This window comes from Pseudoliparis swirei, chromosome 9 (genome assembly GCF_029220125.1).
Source record: "Pseudoliparis swirei isolate HS2019 ecotype Mariana Trench chromosome 9, NWPU_hadal_v1, whole genome shotgun sequence".
Classification (NCBI taxonomy): domain Eukaryota; kingdom Metazoa; phylum Chordata; class Actinopteri; order Perciformes; family Liparidae; genus Pseudoliparis; species Pseudoliparis swirei.
In genome coordinates, this window is record NC_079396.1 from 11,138,777 (window position 1) to 11,158,758 (window position 19,982).

A 19,982-nucleotide genomic window follows, 5' to 3' on the forward strand; every position below is an offset into this window, starting at 1 on the left:
CTGCTATTGTAGTTAATGACTGTTGTAGTTAACAGTTGGGGAGAGGGGTTGCAATTACACTGAGAGTTTTCTCCCTCTGCTTTCCCTTTGTCTTCCTCTCCGTCTCGCTCCCTCTCTCCTCGCTGCACTGAGTAATAGCGACCGACTGCCTCGCTGCTGCCAATTGCTTGAACCCCCTTTTGTTAAAGTTCATGTATTTCTCTATTGCCAGGCGCAATGAGGTGATGTATCCTTTTGAATGGGGACCACATTAGTCTCTCTTGCCAGCCTCAGCTCGAGAGTAGGGGCCTTGACTCCCATTATGATTTGCCTACAACTTCACACAGACAATTAATGAATGGATCTTGGAACTACTTCAGCGCACCCGGGCTGTAATGGAATTGTGCGGCTGTTTGGCCACTCTTTGTCGGTGGGAGCCATATTGGTGACCAGCTGGCCATTAAAAACGGAGACAGGCCTGGACATATGTAGTGTACATTATATCGCGGTATTTACTGAATAATTTACTGAATACACAATGTGCACCCTCCTCGCAGCAGCTGCAAGCCTCACACATCATCTTGTCTCCTATTCTCTCTCAGACACGCACGCACACGCACACACACACACACACACACACACACAGCAGCTACATCCTCCTTCTGATTCATGCCCGGCCAAAGTCATTGACTTCATTATTCTTGGCTTCATATCTATGATAACTGGGGATATGAAGTTATGCATTTTTGTCAAGTCTCTGAACAGTACAAAGGAGTCAACTTTGTGGAGAGACATGAAAAGAATTGGACTTTTTGGATGAAATGCGGTGCCAGTGGTAATTCAGGAGGCACACGACACACACATCTGGATAAGCTGTTTTGCGGTGAGGTGGAATTGGAGACTAATAGTGCAGCTCTTGGTTTAGCGTGCACACCCAGTCATAGTAACACCTTTTTTAAACGGGGATGGCCGCGGTATTTTAGTTTTATTGCCGTTTTCAGAAAGGCTGGTGCAGCTCAGACTCGGTAACTCACTCAAATTGTTTGCACAATGTTTTTTGGCCCAAACCAACGATCCTGCTCAAACTCGTATTCCATAGGATTCCGCACGCATGGAAAGATCAAACGTTTCTGCACCCCACCTATATTGATACAACCCCACCCATTTAAACACAGGTGTCACTGCGAGATATTAGCTTCTTTGAAAGATCAAATATTTTGTCTGTGTTGTTTTTTCAAAAGAAACACAGCCTCCGAGCCGGGCTCTGTGTTTTGTCCTGGCCCGGGCTAATCTGAGAGGAGGATTCTTTACATCCCGTCCAGCCGGCTGCAGCTCAGGCTTTTAACCATTGGCCTGACAACCTCAGCAGTGGACCGCCACAATATCTGTTGATGTTAATCCCATTAGGCTTGATTTAACACTTTACACGCCCATGATTTATATGAATGTTTATTGGTTTTCTGTAATATAATCAGCTCGGGGAAACTTAATGCATTGTTTGGTAATACACGCGTGACTGGAAGCAGGGGGCAACAAACTGTGCCCAGTGTTATTTGAAATCATACACCCTCGTCCAACACCAACACTTGAACTAATTCAATCTTCAAAGTCAATGGAAAAAGAACAATATTTATTAGGATTAGGGGGGACATTTTGTCTGGCAGCCTCCTCCCAAATGAGAGCCTTGTTTTTTCCTTTGTTGATCGTTTGAGGATTTAAGATGCATTAGAAGGCAGTGTCTGGGTGGATAATGGACGGTTAGAGACTGTTATTTGATTTAAGTTCAGGCACTAGAGATTAATATCTCCATCCTATGTTCCCCCCCCCCACCCTCTACCCCGGCACCGTGGACCAAAAAGCTGCGACTTAAGTTACCGGATATTAGCTTTGATTACAATTCTTAGAGGACGCCTTTGATCAGTGACAGTTGAGTCTCATCAGTTCTCTCATCAAAGAAAATGTTCACTTCTGTGGCAACGCAGCCATTCTATTGCCACGTAATCAAACTTCCTTTTTCATTGTATAAAAGTTTGCTGAAATGACTTTCTTGTTCCCACAGTCGGCCAGCTGCAGCAGACCCTGGGCTCCGTCCAGGAGCTCCTGATCCAGCAGCAGCAGAGAATCCAGGAGCTCTCACAGGAACTGGTGGCAGCAGAGGTAGCTACTGGCTCATCAGCAGCGACGCGCCCGTCACTTACCACCACACACACTTTGCAACTTGATGGATTATCAGTGAATTCAGTCAAACCTCTGAGATTCAACTTACGTTTTATTGCATCACATTATCCTACTCCAGCATTTAGTTAATAGATGTTGCAAATATTGGCACATTTGTTGCTGTTGGCCCTAAATGGTTTGAAAACACTTCCACCATCTGACTTAATCCGTCCAATAAATGACATATTTGTGACATTCCATATTTTCATAAAACAAACAATGAGAGGAAATTACTTTACAAAGATAGCAGGAAGTTTATCTTTAGTGTAGTTTGAACATGAAAGTCACGCTTCAAGGTCCGTTATGTATGATTGAATGTTTTTGGGAAAAGCTCGACAGGCACTAACTCTGAAATAGCAGAAGAGCTCAGTAAAAGTAAAGTTGCCAGTTGAAATCTTCAGATTGATGAGGAGAGAGAAACGTTTTTTCGAGGCCTTTGAGTACTAAAATGTCTCTCACTGCCCTGAGTCATAACTACCTAAGACGGACAGCCTTATTATACTGTATATCATCAGAACACAAGCAGCAACAAAGTATGGTGCATCTCATCATGGGACCATAATCTTTAACCATATTGTCGTTCCTTCTCAGCTTAATGTTTATAGTCCGTTTTCATAATCTTCTCTGTTTCGGTGAATCGGTTTGAGTGATTGGTCGAAAAACAAATGTGCAAGGATGAAATGTTGCTTGCTTTTTATCACACCGCTCATAAATCGCTTTATGATCTGGGCTTTAAAAAAATGCCTTGGAAGAGACCATCTTAGACAATGTTTTATGCCCACAGCTTGTTAAGCACATGGATGTTTCTCTGTAGCATCTGGATATCGCAGGAAAACATATGCGGACACATCTGCTTCCGCACAAATGGGAAAGAAAAATATGAATCTCTTCCCTGGACGAAAAAAAACAGACGACTCATAGCTCATTTTGTGCTGTTTCAACTTCTAAGCCACACGGTCTCTGTGAGCACTGTGGGAAGCAGCAGCGGCGTCTTAAATCAGCATCTGTGAGGTCCGATCTGGATTGACCCCACGCTGGTCGGAAATCAGAAAATTATAAAAGGTTTTCTGTCAGCCAGGCTGTCGGCTGCCTTCAAACAATGAGTTCCCTCCAGCAAAGGACAAGGGATGTTTTCTCTTTTCATTTGTCATTTCCAAATCACAGATTGGATTAAAAAGTATCTACTTCATTTGCTACGAGTGCCTTGTTGGACAGCGGTAGTGTATAAAAAGTATAATTCACATCAAAACACCCATTAAACAAATCATAAACTCTAAATATTCCCCGCGAGTCGGCACAAGGCCCTCTGTTGTCGCAGGCCACAGGGGAAATTGGGAAATTGTTTTCAGGTCCATGATGTTTGATGAGAAACACATGTTGGAGCTGGCGAGCTACTTATCATTCACCGTTTGCGGCTTTCGGGGGTTTGCCTCACCGCGCTGCTCGAAGTGCGCCACGCTTACTAATTATACCTCTCAACGCGGAAATGTGCCTTTAACCCGAAACACATGGAGCCTCCTTGTTCCTCAGCTGCTACCAAAACATTTGCTCCGAGGTTTGAAACCGCTCAATTGCAGAGTGCGTTGACTGTCCCTAAACTGTGGAGCTCATTATGAAAGTGAGTTCAGACGGACTGACTCATGACACACACACACACACACACACACACACACACACACACACATGCATAGAAAAAGAACATGCGCTGACGCCGTGCATTTGCATACGTCAGATTCTGAGCAATTCGTCTTTTTTTTTCACCCTTTTCTGAGCTATCTCAACTCTTTAACCCTCCTGTTGCCTTAGGGTCAATTTGACCCCATTCAATGTTTAACCCTCCTGTTACCTTTATATTTTCTGACATATTTTACCCTTGGGGTCAATTTGACCCCAGCAATTAAAACCTCCAGAAAATTATTAGAATTAATATTGTTTTCCAAGTTTAAGTGTGAGGTACTTTATGTTTGTTTGTTGACTACCTAAATAGCCCTTTAAATATATAAAAAAGTTGATATTTCTTAGATGTTTGACACAGTGAAAAACAGCCTGGGGTCAAATTGACCCGAAAGAACACCGACATTAAACATTGAATGGGGTCAAATTGACCCTAAGGTAATAACAGGAGGGTTAAAGACACGCTGCTGCGTTCTGACGCTGGCCTCAAGGATAGATTTGCCCGAGGATGATTCAGCCCTGATGTTAAGCAGCCTAGTTTATTCCGGCTCCATTATCATTACAGATCTGCCTGTTAGCTGTGTTTTCCCTGCTGTCTCAACTCACTGATCGTTCTCTTTATTAGTGGATACTACATAGAAGATTAGAAACCGCCTCCGTGCTAGCATGAGACAAACTGCCAGTGGGAAAGTGCATAAATAGAGTGAAATCAATTGCACTGTACCAGTGTTTCCACTCAAAAACACTCCTCTAGGGACTTCCTTTTGAAACTAATTCCATCATAAATATACATGCGTTACACGAAAACACACTGTCTGCCGGCAGAGTAACTGTGAATTAATTTGCCTTCAGACACTCTTAAACAAGCCTTGTTAAAGATCTTATCTTGTTGCTAATGGTCCACAGGCATTTATCTTCATTTAGCGAGATGCGTTGCCGTCCTTGGGTGCTGCTAGAGTTGATAGTGTTTTCTCTTTTTTTCTGCTTGAATTTTTTTTTCTTCTTTTCTTGAAGCACTTAGTTAACCAGCGGAAAGAGGCCGACCCCTATCACACCCAGGCACCCACCCTAGAAATATTACTGGCAGGATTTCTAAACTGGTTAGAGTAAATCCTTAATATGTACAGTATTTACACACTTAAAAAAGAAGAAGAAAAAAAAACACATCCAGCCAGCGCTGTGGTGGTTGATAATGTAATACAGGCCACCTCTCTTCCAGGTTGAGTTGTTATTTTGGTTTCTGGTTGGATGGTTCATTTGTTTGTGTATTTGTTCATGCATGAGGCTTTTTGCTATGTTTGGTGCCAGGCGCAGAATTATGTTCTCCAGTGTTAAGGCCACACCGAGCCCTGCATCTGTACATCGGGGAGGAAGTAGGAGGGAAGTCAAACACCGGAGCGATGTGCACTCATACCTCTGAGTCTTTTTACTTTAAAATCTAAATTCAGTTTTGCACATATTGCCTTAAGGGTAAACTTGTTCCATGTAGTCTATAGAAGTGGTGGGTTGAATTATTGTAGTTAAAGGACATGAACATAGAGTAATACATCGTCTATCAAGAAGTCTAACATGTACTACATGTCCACATCCTCGTAACCAGCAGGAGAACCACAGGGTTAACATTTATATTTATGTATTTAGCTAAAGTCTCCAAGGAAATACAAAATGCGTTCCAGTTATACATGCAATATTTAAGGATAGTTCCACATTTTAATGTACGTTTTAAATATCTTTTAATTAAATTCCTAGATAAAGATACAAATTTAAACAATACAAACCATTTTGGATGCAATAATTATATACATTTGCAAAATAGCATACAAAAACAAGAATCTTTGTTATGGTTGTTAAATTAATAGTACTCCGCTCGGCAACAGCCAACCGACTTGTGACTCCTGCACTTCGAGCTAATCACTCGAAATCCAGACTGTTTGCTGTCCTGGCTCCTCAGTGGTGGAATGAGCTCCCCGCTGACATCAGGACAGCAGGAAGTCTCTACATCTTCCGACGGAGACTGAAAACACATATTTTCCAACTATATCTGGATTAAAACACAGATTTGCACTTCAGTGGCACTTAAATAGCTCTTATTATGGTACTTTTGTAGTTCGACTATGTTGAGGAAATGTTACTTTCTGTATTCTTGTTGTTCTTAGTTTGTACTCTAGGTTGAAATGCACTTATTGTAAGTCGCTTTGGATAAAAGCGTCTGCTAAATGACATGTAATGTAATGTAAAGTACTAATAGTAATACAGAGGTCTTATTCTGTGTTGCAAAGTCAAACATTAACTGTTGTATAGCCACAGACCTGGAAGTATCTTCTTGATGACGGTGCCTTTGTAATCAAAACCGCTAAATCTTTGCAGAAGTTAAATATTTTGATCAGCAGTTTGGTAAAACATCACATTGCACACACGCCGGTCTATTGGATATGTGTCAACACTTCAGGTGGGGCTTTTAAAGTCAGCGGCGTTTCTTTCAATCTTTCCAGTCATTGATACCCCTCCACTCAGCCTCCACCCAAGCAGCTAGTGCACTTAACACAAGATCCTTACACAACGCGTGTGTGCGTGTGTGCGTGTGTGTGTGTGTGTATACACACTCACATAATCTATCTCAAAGCTGAAATCCAGTCCTGGTCCACCATTTAATTAGGTTTCTTCAGACTTAATAAGACATATGTCAGCGGTAGTGTTGTTGTCTTGATGTGAGGTATTATAGGGTGCTGCTCAGTAGAGAATGCACATTATGCAGCTGGCGCTTTAACAATTCTACTCTAAAGCCTTTTTTTTCTCATGTTAAGTGATATAATAATTTTCTGTTATTTGGAGCAATTTGCACATATCTTAAGTTGATTCTGTGCCTTGGAAGTCTTTTAGCCCATACAGCAATTCATTTTTTTAAAATGTAAAATGAGAGAGAAGCAGAATCCAGCCTTATTATACTGGTGCCTTGGGGAGGCGAGGGATTAAGATGGTTCTAATGAGGTGACGGCTGTAATATGAGCGTCTTCAGCAGGCCTCCGTGCAGGACTCCTTATCCGAGGTTTAGGAGTCGATAAGAGCCCAAAAAGCTTCATTTTCTGTCTCCCTTCACTTCTCCTCCTCTGCGTCCCTCCTTCCACTGTAAATGAGTCTGATCCCTTTCAGATGTGATTCAATTAATTTCTTTTAGATTTAATTACAAGCGAAAGAGTCCAAGATATCCCTCTCCCCTCGATAGGGGGTCCACACTTCCCAACAAGCTTCCTCTGATGAGTCGGGAGAGTCTTAATTAGAGTCTTTACTTTTCTTTCTCCCACTTTCTTCCTTGACTTCTCCCTCTGCTCTCATCAGTCTATCCCCTTGTTCTTGCACATGTTTGTATTTTTATTCAGGAATGGATTGTGCATGGGGAACAATTATCTCCATCACTGGTTCCCAATCTTTTGGGTTGAGACGCTTTACAGCCAAGCAATGCCTTCTAATGATGCCCGGTCACAAGTTACATTTGTCTCTGAGCAGTTCAATTTGATTGTTTTTATTTGGATTGCTTTGATCGCCCTGGGGAGGCACAACTTCCAATGTTTTTATGAGGCAGAAACTTTCATCTTTTTAATAATCTTACAAACTCAGATTTATCTTGACCTCCATGTTGAGCCTTTACTGTCTTCCCAAACATTTAGCAGTAACTCAAAAGTCTACAAAGCTCTGCAACATCGATAGTGTTCTGTTGTATCATTGCATTTGACTTTGTGATTGTCTTTTCTTCTCCTCAGGGCCTTTTAAAGACAATCGTAATTTCATAGCTCCCTCTGTCAAAGTTCCGCCTATCCCTAAAAAAACGTACTTTTGACAGCAATTTGCCATTCAAATACTTGCCCTTAAACCCCTGTATAATTGTGTGTGTGTGTGTGCGTGTGCGTGTGTCTGTGCGTGTGTGTGCCTTTACTAAAAGACAAAAAGAACTAAACAAACTGCTCTCTACATGAATGTGGCCATTGTTCAAGATAAAGTAATTATCCAAAACACTGGACTCTGGCCTAATCTTTTCTAGATATTATGGAAAACTATGTAAAAACAGCATGATTCACCCTCAATGGACTTTCTGAGCAGTCGAGACCATAAAGGTGTCTGCAGTACATATGTTCTCTTTTCTGTCATCACCAGCGGTAGGCCGTTGGCCGAGGTTGTTATGGTAACGAATGACCTGACTACACAAAAACATGTGGCTTTTAGTATTTGCATTTACCATATTTGTTTACCTGGAACACAATGTCCTTTTTTTCCAGACAAAGCTTCATTTTTTTTATTATTTCATGTTGTTGAAACTAAGCACAGAGGAGTTGTCGAAAGATGTATATTGACTTTGTCCTCCAACCTGTGTGTATGTGCGTCTGTGTGTGTGTGTGTGTGTGTGTGTTGTGTTCCAAAAGGCATCGTCTTCAACCAACCGCGTCCTGGACAACCAAACAGTTGGAGAGCTGAAGGCTGAGATCGTCTCTTTGAAGGGCTTACTGCTCGGCAGGTAAGTTATCAAGATCCCCGTCACACAATAAAACACATGAAACAGTGCAGGTGTGTGTGTGTGTGTGTGTGTGTTTGTTTAAGGGCCAGACTATCACTGTTTTAATGCACTTTCAGATTCAGTCCATTTCAACCATTTGACAGTGTGAAACAGAAACAAAGCTTTATGTATTCGCTACACTTTGGCCACATTACATTTAAATCTAACATTAAAATACTTTTTGACTATCGACATAATATCATGTTTCTCTTTTCGGTTATTCATACTTTATTTTTGGGGATTTGCAGACGTAAGAACTGGGTAAAGACAGATTCAAGATTCAGTAGGTAGTAACCTTGATTAAAATAATATGTGTTGGCATAGTTGCTCAAACTGTCACTATATCCAGACAGTCGTACAGTAGACAGATAATCTGTGAATAAATCAGGTTCCTCTGGCTCTTCTTAGTGCTCCTAATGGCATTAGAAAGATTCCCCTGCGCCTGAAGGAAAACAACCAATCAGAACTGAGGAGTCTCTAACGCAGCTGTCATTCACTGCTCCTGAATCTGCTCACGATTCATCATTTCTCAGAAACGATGTTTACGTAGTTGCTCCAAAACAATCGTCACACAACCGCGTCTACTGTGCCGGACTCTGCTGCTGGTGCCCTCAAAGTTTGTGCTTCTGTCGAAATAAAGAAAAGAAAAGAACACCGAATGTCACATTGCTCTTCCAAATTACTTGCACACTGAAAACATAATCGTTAATCTCAAATATGTTTAATCTCACAGGCACTGGAGGTTATAATTCTGATTGCACCATTTATTTTACTTCACAACTTGCTGCGGTCGATTAGCATACTGCAGGCATCAGCTGGTCTTCGGTGTTTTAATGCCGTTATTGGTAAGCAAAATAACCACATGTGCATAATTGCCCCGATACAACCTCAGTCGTTTTATGGGTGCCCAATGACACCACACAGACATGACTTGGAGGAGAATTAGCTGGGTGAATTAGCTTTCAATCAATCAAATTTGTAAAATCCTATCGACCCACCTGCCACATGTTTATGAAAGGTGTGCAATATGTTGTGTTGTTAAAGGTGTTATTGTCCATTGCCAGACATCCCCTCGCTCTTCCCATCTTTGTTCCTCCATCTCGTCAGGCCCAGTCAGTCAGGGCCATTAGCCAGCATGATTATGTATCGGTGTCCATAATGAAGCCTGAAGTAAGAGAGGACATAAGAAAACCGGCAAGGACGGACATTTCCTCAGAACTGTCTAGTTGAGGATGTTTTGATCTCCTCGTACTTTCTAATCAGCAATAATATCCTCTCGTCATTTGCGTTCCTGACTTCATCCTGACTCTCACAATGAGTTTTCTGGCAAAGGCTTGAATCACAAGCTAAAGGCTCGGCATCACCATCTGTCTTCAGGCGCGTTCCCTTCCTGTTCAAATGATCCAAATCATCTCCAAACTGTTGTTGTGGTTTTTAAACACTAAGAAGGGCTTATCCCATTTCGATGCAACGGTGTGTTTTTGATCTTAAAAGCTGCAGATGGATGTAATAAAAATAAAAAATCGAAGCACATCTTTACCAGGTGTGACAAACATCTGGTGGGTAGGGGGGGGGGGGAGAGACATTTTCTGTGCTGTTATTACGAGAATTTCACTGTGGCTGCGTGCTACAATGTAGACTAGTGTTGGAGATATGTTCTCATTCAACACCTCACATGTTGATCACGGTGACGTTTCTGATCTTCCTCTCTTGTTTGCCCCCCCCGCCCTCCACAGGAAACAATTCCCATCCACTCCCACTATTCCTAAAATCCCCGCATGGCAGATCCCCCTGAAGTCCCCCTCGGCGCCCGGCTCGGCGCCCGGCTCGGCGCCAGTCAACCACACCAGCAGCAGCAGCGACATCTCCCCGCTCAGCAACGAGTCTGCTAGCTCCTCCCCCATCAAAGACCGCAGCCTCCAGGATGCACTGGGAGGGCCTGATGGAGTGAATGGTATCGACAGAGAGGACGGCACTGTGGGCGTGGGCAACACCCTGGTCCTGGACCTGAAGGATCGCATGGACGTACAGGGGGAGGAGGAGGAGAAGGATAAGAAGAAGGAAGAGCAGCAAGAAGAAGAAGAAGAGGAGGATCTTAGCCACGTAGAGGAGGAGGACGGTGTAAGCATAGAGACAGTGGATCGTCGAGGTGGGGATGGACAGATTAACGAACAGGTGGACAAGCTGAGGAAGCCCGAGGGGGCCAGCACTGAGAGTGAGGTGGATTAGATGGCAGTGGGAAGCACCAAGACACTCTCCACACACCGCTCGGTTTCACCCTGCTCCTCTCTGCTCACGCTTGTTTTTATTTTATTTTTCTATCTTCCCTGTCTGTTTCCACTTGGTTCCCCAACATCCTAATCTTGAGCAAAGTGAGGAGTAGGCGTGAGAAGACGCAAAACTGACAAATATTGGAGTGTCTAGTTGACACACGGCTTACCTCCATTTACTTTTCATCACGCAGACTAAATGACTGCACGCTGAGCCCAATACCACGGCGCACCGTTTCTTTGGGCTGACGAGCAGCAGTCCAATCAGAATGACTTTAAAAGGCCGTATGCCGTACTAACCGTGTGTGACTGACTGCTTTTAATGTTCTGATCTGATCAGATAATTCACGGCTTCGCCTCGGCGTGCTTGTAATAGGACTACGGTTCTCATTTAGACCAAAGAGGCAGCGCTGCACGGAATATCTCTGGCGTGTCGTGCAGCTGCAGGTCAGGAGTCATATGTTGACACTTCAGTCTCAAAGTTACCGTGAGCTCCCAGAGAAGCATTGGCAGAGTTTGTCCCCCTGTTGACGGCAATCCGAGAGGACAAGCTCTTCCAGGGCTGGAGCTTTTAGCCTCTTTTATGTGTCCTTTCGCGTTGGTGTCAATCTGTCAATAATTCACAAGGCCGGCAGGGTGGCATTTGGGTGAAATAAAAGCCCTGAAATTCGAGATTAGAATGTGATGACGGGCTTTGTTCCATACCGGTGTCAGAGTGCTCATATGCTCAAAGGAGGAAGATAAATGTCTTTCCCCCGCTTCCCCTTTTCACTGTGGGGCTGCATTGTGCAGCGTTTGAGAGCGTGGCAGGCGAGGAAATCCAGACTGTCTGCTGAGTTGCTTCTGCATCTCCAGCAGGGCAGCTGATTTGGTTTGTGAAGTATGTTAATAATCAAATGATCAACAAATAACAGATGTATTAGTTCATGCAGCTTGAAATGTCAAGGAGGCTAAAAGCGGAAATCTAATACAGAAAGCCCAGTTGCATTGTATTATTTTCCGTGACAAACCCTGCGGTCCAAATTATGTCGGGCCTCCTACAGTGAGTAATCTTTCCAGAAAACGGCAGCAATATTTTATAATTAAGCTGCAGTAAGACAACAAGGGCTGCCACTGATGGAAGTTGCACAACTTGTATCACTTTTCTCAGTGTGGAGGTGGATGGGGGAAGTTAGAAAAAAAACACGGCCCCATGATTGAAACGGAAAGTAATAAATGAATATTTGACTTATTGAATTGCTCACTCTGTACTCACTGTCTCCAGCTAACAAGAAGAGCCCGTGAGTGAGAAGAAGGGATATCGGCTCTGGTGCCATTTCCACCTCCACCGCATGGCCTTCGTAGGAAGACAGAAAGGTAGAGGCGCACTGCTCATGTGCGACACCCGTCTTCACGGTGAGGTTGATCACTGCAGTGTGCCGTAAACTATATATTTTTTTAATTTTGTGGAGATTACTTTGTAGAGATTGATTTGTATGGTTGAATAAGGCTGGTTAGAGACGTACATAATCAGGAGGTGTCCGCACGCTTCTTAGCCACTGTAGAGCCAGTGATTGGTCCTCTCTGTAACCCGCCCATGACGGTCTGAATGTCAGCCACGATTGTACAACAGTGTAATAAATCTGCTTCAGCTCAAGTATAATCTCTTATTTAAAACCCACTGGACACTAAATACATGCTGCTGTATGCTACTATTAAAGGGTAAACTAGTATTGCAGGGACTTTAAATGGTTATATTTTTGCACAAGTATATATGTTGAAACACTCATCAAAATACGCGATTTGAAGTATAGAACAATATTCCGTTTCTAAATCATAATTCAGTCAAATATACTGTGTGTGTATGTCCAGCCATCCTATTAACATTAAAAGAAAGAAAAAACATCAACAAACATCCCACAGAAGTTGGCCTTTAAGGGGGTTGTGTAGTCATTGTATGTTTAAGTGCAGGCTCTGTGAATTCTACATACATTTTTACGTCATGGTTGATATGTGATCAATGTATTTGTGGTTCCTGAGCTTTCTGTTTTTTTATGACACCTCTTTGAACCAGCTGTAATTTGTCTGCTAGAAACAGATGAGAATCCTACAGATACTTTTCAGAAAGCCGTGACATTGTTTTCATCTTTCTCACTGGAATTGATGAGGGACATAGTTACACATTCTATGTGTCAAGTGTTGTTTATTTGCGTAGGTGTATCGTCAGAATAATATATATTTTTTTTGTGAGAGTAGTGCCTTCTCAAAAAATACCCTAAATATGATGAAGATAGGCATTGTATAATTAAATGTACTTTTTCTAAAGTGCTTTATTTAAAAAATAAAAAATAAATGTTTTAGCTTGAGCCTTGTTGACACGGGCAGAGAGAAGGAAAAGAACGGAGAGGTGGTGTAATGCTGAGATAAAAGGTACCATGGGAATTATCACAGTAAACCAATGTCACCACCAGGGTGAAATATATGTGTGTTTGTATATATATATGTATATATATATATTAGGGCTGTCAGCGTTAACGCGTTAATCTATGCGATTAATTTGGCCGCGTTAACGCACTAAAATATTTTAACGCAATTAACGCAAGTTTTTTTTTTTTTTTTTTTTTTAACCGCGGCAGTACGGTTTGACACTGTTTCCGTTTTTAAAACAATCATTTCTCCGCGAAAATAAGGAGCAGAAATCAGTTTAAACTCGTGGATGAATCAGTCGGGTTTCCTCCTGCTCCTCCTTCCTCCCGTCTCCCCCTCTGATACACAGAGGAACAGAGGGCGACGTGTCGGGTGACGCGGCGCGGAAAGAACGCGACACACGAAACCTTCAACGTGATTGGTCAATCCGTTTGTCTGTCAACATTTCGGGGGGGAAAAAAAACCAATGAACACTCAGTAAATCACAAAGGACCTCCCACCTCACAGGTTAGGCTCATTTAGCAGCCTGTCAGTCAGAGAACCAGAGGACACGGCGCGAGGACAATGAGCCTTATTTCAGAGCTGAGATTGTTCTGGAATGTTTGATGTATAACACGTGGGGGTGTGTCACATGCAAAAGACTTTAAACGGTGAATTTAATTTATTTTGTAAAATGTATAAAATGCCCCCAGCCTCCAGAGGGTTAACGTGACATATGTGAATGTCAGTCAGTTACCAAGGCCACTGGTTCTGCTGTGTTCAATGTTAAAGATGACAGGACCAATGGGATCTCAATATACTTTTTTTTTACTAATCTGATGTTTCACTGAAGAAACAATTTATCATCCACGATATTAAATACCTCGCTGGCACTTTATATGTAGGAGCCTCTTTGAAAACACAGCTCTGTGTGAAGTTTTGTCTTTAAAAGGGAAACACTTTTAACCCTTGTGTTGCCTTCGGTCATTTTGACCCGATTAAATATTTAACCCTCCCCCCGCCTTTGGGTCATTTTGACCCGATTCAATGTTTCACCCTCCTGTTACCTTTATATTTACTAACATATTTTACCCTTTGGGTTCAATTTGACGCCAGCAATTAAAACCTCCAGAAAATTATTAGAATTAATATTGTTTTCCAAGTTTAAGTGTGAGGCACTTTATGTTTGTTTGTTGACTACCGAAAGAACACCGACATTAAACATTGAATGGGGTCAAATTAACCCAAAGGCGGCAGGAGGGTGTAATATTGATTCGGGTCAAAATGACCCGAAGGCAACACAAGGGTTAAACGGTGAATTTAATTTTTTTTGTAAAATGTATAAAATGAGCCCAGCCTCCAGAGGGTTAACGTGACATATGTGAATGTCAGTCAGTTACCAAGGCCACTGGTTCTGCTGTTCAATGTTAAAGATGACAGGACCAATGGGGTCTCAATATACTTTTTTTTTTTTACTAATCTGATGTTTCACTGAAGAAACAATTTATCATCCACGATATTAAATACCTCGCTGGCACTGTATATGTAGGAGCCTCTTTGAAAACACAGCTCTGTGTGAAGTTTTGTCTTTAAAAAGAATGAACTTTTAACTTTTAACTTTTAATCGCGATTAATCGCGATTAATCGCGATTTCAAAACGTGCGATTAATTAGTTAATTTTTTTTAATCGATTGACAGCCCTAATATATATACATAAATCTATATGTACAAATATATATATATATATTAGAGCTGTCAATCGATTAAAAAAAATTAACTAATTAATCGCACATTTTGAAAATCATTAATCGCGATTAAAAGTTTTTTTTTCTTCTAAAGACTAAATCTTCTAAATGAACAAGTAATCACTTCAGACAGCGTGTATTTTAGACACTTGTTTAATTGTATTCTTTTTTTAAAGACAAAACTTCACACAGAGCTGTGTTTTCAAAGAGGCTCCTACCTATAAAGTGCCAGTGAGGTATTTAATATCGTGGATGATAAATTGTTTCTTCAGTGAAATATCCAGATTAGTAAACAAAGGTGTATTAGAGACCCCATTGGTCCTGTCATCTTTAACATTGAACAACAGCAGAACAAGTGGCCTTGGTAAACTGACAAATATTTCATGTTAACCCTCTGGAGGCTGGGCTCATTTTCTCGATTTTACAAAAAAATGTAAATTCACCTTTTAAAGTCTTTTGCATGTGACACATCTCAGTGTTTCCCCCACCATTCTATCAGGGTGAGGCCCCGCCCCCCTGTCATGTTCTCTATCGCGCCAGATTACAGCAGAAGTAATGTACGGTTCTTTTCTTTTCTTAAAGAGCACGTCTTTGTTCTTTTATTAAACTAAACGTCTGTTGTTGATCGTCTCAAACCAACAGCATGTCATTCTGTCACCACGTGTCGTTCACACTTCTCGGCGCTCCGTCTCGCGCGCCGCAGAGCTCCATGCCGGCGTGTCTGCGCGCGCATCGGGGCAGAGAAAGAAGAAAAAAAGTCCCCTGCACCTTCCGCCCCGCGTCACCGACACGTCGCCCTCTGTTTCTCTGTGAATATCGAGGAGCAGACGGGAGGAAGGAGGCGGACTGCCGCGGCTTGACACTCAGAGGAGTGCAAAAACTTCAACGACACCGGAAGTAAACAAAGTTGCGCTAATTGCGTTAAAATATTTTAGTGCGTTAATTGCGGCCAAATTAATCGCATAAATTAACGCGTTAACGCTGACAGCCCTAATATATATATATATATATATATATATACTCTATCTGTGTGTGTGTATATTTGGATATTTATATATATATATATATCCAAAATGTTGGACTGAGTGCTTATTCTTAGAGCTACACCTGTAAGTCGTCTGCACCATGAGACGGAAAACTGGTCATATTGACTTTCATTCAACTATCTAATGTTTGTACGCCTCCACAAGCTACGTGCTGATTGGATGCGGCTTTAGATATAGCCAAAATGCTAATATGTAGGGACTATACTGTATGAGAGACAAAGGATCCATAGCATTAATTCTTACTAGATATTCCCAAAATCTTACTTAAGGAAAGTGTATATTCCATCATAAAGTGAATGCATCTGAACTGGCGCACAATTTATATTCAGTAACAATCCTACAATTCTCAACTCAACAATCCTACAACTCTCCTCATTTCTTTTGAGGTACATTTTAGCAAAAGAGGGTGGATGCTGTTGAGGGTGGATGCTGTTCACACAGGTTGGTTAATTCCGTGCATTGACGATACACTGCCAGTGTGTTTACTTGATGTGCATTTTCCTACCATCTTTCTGATACAATATCCCACAATAGATTATCATCACTGAAAAAGCCACTTTTTCCACATGCAGGGAATTCTGAATATTGCCCTGCTTTATCAAGTGTATGAATTTAATTTATCAGGGTCTAAATGATCTATAGCGTTTCACATATTGATGAGGTGTATAAACTTCTCTGAGGTTCGATACCACATCCCTTTGTAATCCATTAACCTCTCCCTGGAGTTCAGGCCCAACTTAGATTTATAGGGACCTACTGTAATAAATCCACTTGTACATCATTTAGTGTCTTGGGGGATTTGCAGTGCATTCCTGTCCAGAAAGCGCCATCTATTCTACCCTCACATCATCATCTACATTCTAAAAGCTTTAACTAACCAACCACAGTCTGCATACCTTTTCCAAAGCGCTGGCCCGTATAGATGCACATCCTGGGTAGAGATGGTGTGTCAGCCGGTAACCAGCGGCTCTCGGTGTGGTCGTGCTGGGCAGGATTGTTTGTCCAAAGCAACACCTTGGTTTTGACACCATTGGGCTCCCGGTTGGGAGCCTTAACCTCATCAATCTTGCTGCTAAACGGAGAGCACTCAATAGGGTTGTGTATCGACGCGCTCTGAACTCCATTGTTCACTGGAACTGAGCACTCAGCAGGTTAGAGGGCTGAGTGTCTTCTTGGATCAATGCAAGGGTTGTTAGCCCCTCGCAGCCAGTCAGAGGGCCACCGTGATCCGTCCGCACGCACCATCTCTACCCCTTTAAAACTCCTCCCTGAGTCCTTGAGCGTTGATCCCGGTCCCGCTTTTGTTTTCCCATCACGAGGATTTAGGGCGGTTCACATCCCGGCAGCATCGGCCCAGTTCTTGAAGCTTCAAGCTCCACCTGACGCGTCTTCAGGACTTCTCCCTCCAAAGGGAATTGGTCCTGTAAAAGATTTGCGCTGGAAAGGTCACGGACAATGCAGGAAGAGGAGGAATAAATGCTCCCTTTTCCTCTTCGCTGTGAGATAAAAAAGCATGTGGCATGCAGCTGGGAGCAATCTCACGTAAAACTTTATTTGTGACAAATCCCTGTGGAACTCCACCGGCTGCTTTACCCCTCTGGAAATATCCTTTTACTCCTCGGGAATCCGCTCGGACTGATGTTATCAGCATCTGCAGTGAAAATCTGTTAACCGCCTTCAAGACAAAGGTCAAATGGTGACCATTATACTCGTGACATCATAATGTCAATTAGCAATATGCTCACTTAAGGTGCGTTCACACCAAAAGCGAAACTATTTTTCGCGTCGCCCAAAACGCGTGAGTTTACTCGCTCGACCATTCACCGTGTTCACGCCATAAGCGTCGAGACGCTCTGCGAGGGGCGGGGCTTATCTCAGTGTCTCGTCTCCGTAAAGACCGTTATCATTTCCTTCATCCACCACGGAATAACTAACCACTAGTTCTGCTTCATATTTGTTGTGGACGTCCCACAGACTGACGCCCTCGTGTTTGGGTTGATGACATCACCCGTAGGCTCACTCAGCTCGGTCACTTTCACCGATGAAGTTACCGTTACGTCTGAAAGACTTCCGCTTCCAGCTACGAGAGCGGAACTCAAGAGCCGATTGGCCCGAGTTGCGAGATTACCGCCTCAAAGTTGAAATATTTCAACTCGGGGCGAAAATTGCGCCGCTGAAAACGTGCCGCTGTAAACGCGCCGCCCGGGAAAATATTACGTCTATCGCAGCCACACGCGTACGTTGACTTTTCATGGGATTCGGTCGCGCGAAAAAATAGTTTCGCTTTTGGTGTGAACAGCCTCACAGAGCCGAATGCATGGCAGCCGTGTGGGAAATGGTCGTGGCTTAATATTCAGTGGGTTAGCAGGCCGAAACCTTTTCCTGGCCTGATGCTGTTCCTCAGCAGTGAGATCAGCTGTGAAAGTCAGGAAGCATTGGGTCACCTCCAAAAGCTCTCCGCGGCTGTCTCTCCAGAAGCAGCTTACCAGATCTGAGCAGCCGCCGAATGCTTCCCGGTGAAAAGGAGAACATTTGACAAGCCAAGGTCACCGGGGGCCTTTGCCTGTATAAGGCTTCACTCGCAGGCCCCGGCGAACACTGCAAAGTCATAAAGCACTTTGTCATCACTCGCTATATAAACTCAACAATCAAGTGGAATCACATTCCCTCCCTCCCTCTCTGTGTGGCCGGTGTCACTTTATTTTTCTGCTGGCACGGTTTCAAATCCAAATTGAGTGTGTGGAAAGCTGCAGGGCCTCTTTTGAACCTGAAGGAAGGCGTTCCTCCAGCTATTGGCAGGTAGAGGAGAGCGCTGGTGAGGAGCAGTGAGGGGAAATGGTGGCACGCTTTAAAAAAAAGAAAAGAAAGGGAGGTGGCTTCTGGCTGGCGGTATTTATGAACGATCCAATCGGGAGCCACCGGGAGCATGGTGGGCCATGAGGACATAAAGGGAGGTGGAAAATAAATATGAACGCCCTTGTCCTGTGCTGGTGGAGAGCAGCGAGGAGATTGTATTATCCAAGGGAAGGCCTGTCAGCCTGCTGAGGGACCACGGCTGCAGGCAGCGCCAGGGCAACAGGTGCGGCGCTGGCCAGCGCTTGTGCAAATTAGACTAATCACAGGACCAGGCGGGAACACCTGAATCATGCTAGCGGGCAGGAGAGGAGATGAAGGGGGGGGGGGATAACATTAAGGGGGATAGAGAGTTCAAGCACTGACTTCTTCACGGCTTCTTTGGATCCACCATGCGGCTCAGCTCCCGTTGGCGCCGCTGCTCGGCTCTTGGAGCTCGTGCATAAGGGACGAGGAGCCTGGTGAGTCTGGTGCCGAGCGGCTCTCGTCAGCACGCTAACGGCCTCACGTTGATGACGGTGCGATGCTCAGGATTAGCAGGTATACGGTTTTCCATGCTCACATCTTAGTTTGAGCATGTTGGCGAGCAGCTGAGTTCTTCAGGGATTTGGTCATCATGGCAAAATAAAACCTGTGAAGTATGATTGGCGACTTGATTGTATGCAGTACATTCATTTGACGTGTAATTTCGAGCCCTATGGTAGCTATTTCTTTTATTTTCTAAACCCTGATCTTTGACACAATATATTTGCCGAGGGTGGACCCGAGCTGTTGGACCGGCCCCGCGGCTTTCCATCTGTCCGTTGGCCCCCGTGAGCCTCGTGGTGGAATTGAGGGGTAAAGTAGGGTGGTCCGTGAAAAAGGGGGAAGGCTGCACATTCACCGACCTTGTCCTCCAAGACTGGCACGCCGAAATACAATCCACATTTTCATGCCCTTAGTCAGGAGGACGGCGAGTGAAAAAAATAATCCCAAAATCCCCCGGTGGACGCCCAATGTCTTGTTTTGGAGGCTCTGCGGGACTCACAGGATTCTTCTGGTAACAGAAACCCAGTGAACGATGGACGTTTTCTAATATTAGCATCGGCAGAATCTTCCCAACCTTTGCTTCTTCCATGCTACAAATATCCCATTGCTGATGTATTCCATATTATATTACTGAGTTTTAACTGAGCGGGGCTGTGCAGTGTCTGTTATCAACAACCATAATGTGGAAGATTAGCACACGCATGATGCCCACCTGTTGCCCAGCTCTGTTTTACGAAGG

The 19,982-nt window shown here is 43.4% G+C and overlaps 1 protein-coding gene across 1 annotated transcript in view; it reads left to right on the forward strand.

Annotated features, from left to right (window-relative positions):
• pex14 (peroxisomal biogenesis factor 14) overlaps positions 1–12,322 on the forward strand; it is a 43,405-nt gene extending 31,083 nt beyond the window's left edge. The window contains exons 7-9 of the mRNA XM_056422964.1: positions 2,039–2,136; positions 8,286–8,377; positions 10,153–12,322. Coding sequence (XP_056278939.1) covers positions 2,039–2,136; positions 8,286–8,377; positions 10,153–10,645 — 683 coding nt within the window. The 3' untranslated portion in view covers positions 10,646–12,322. The remainder of the gene's footprint in view (positions 1–2,038; positions 2,137–8,285; positions 8,378–10,152) is intronic.
• The last annotated feature ends 7,660 nt before the right edge of the window (positions 12,323–19,982 follow it).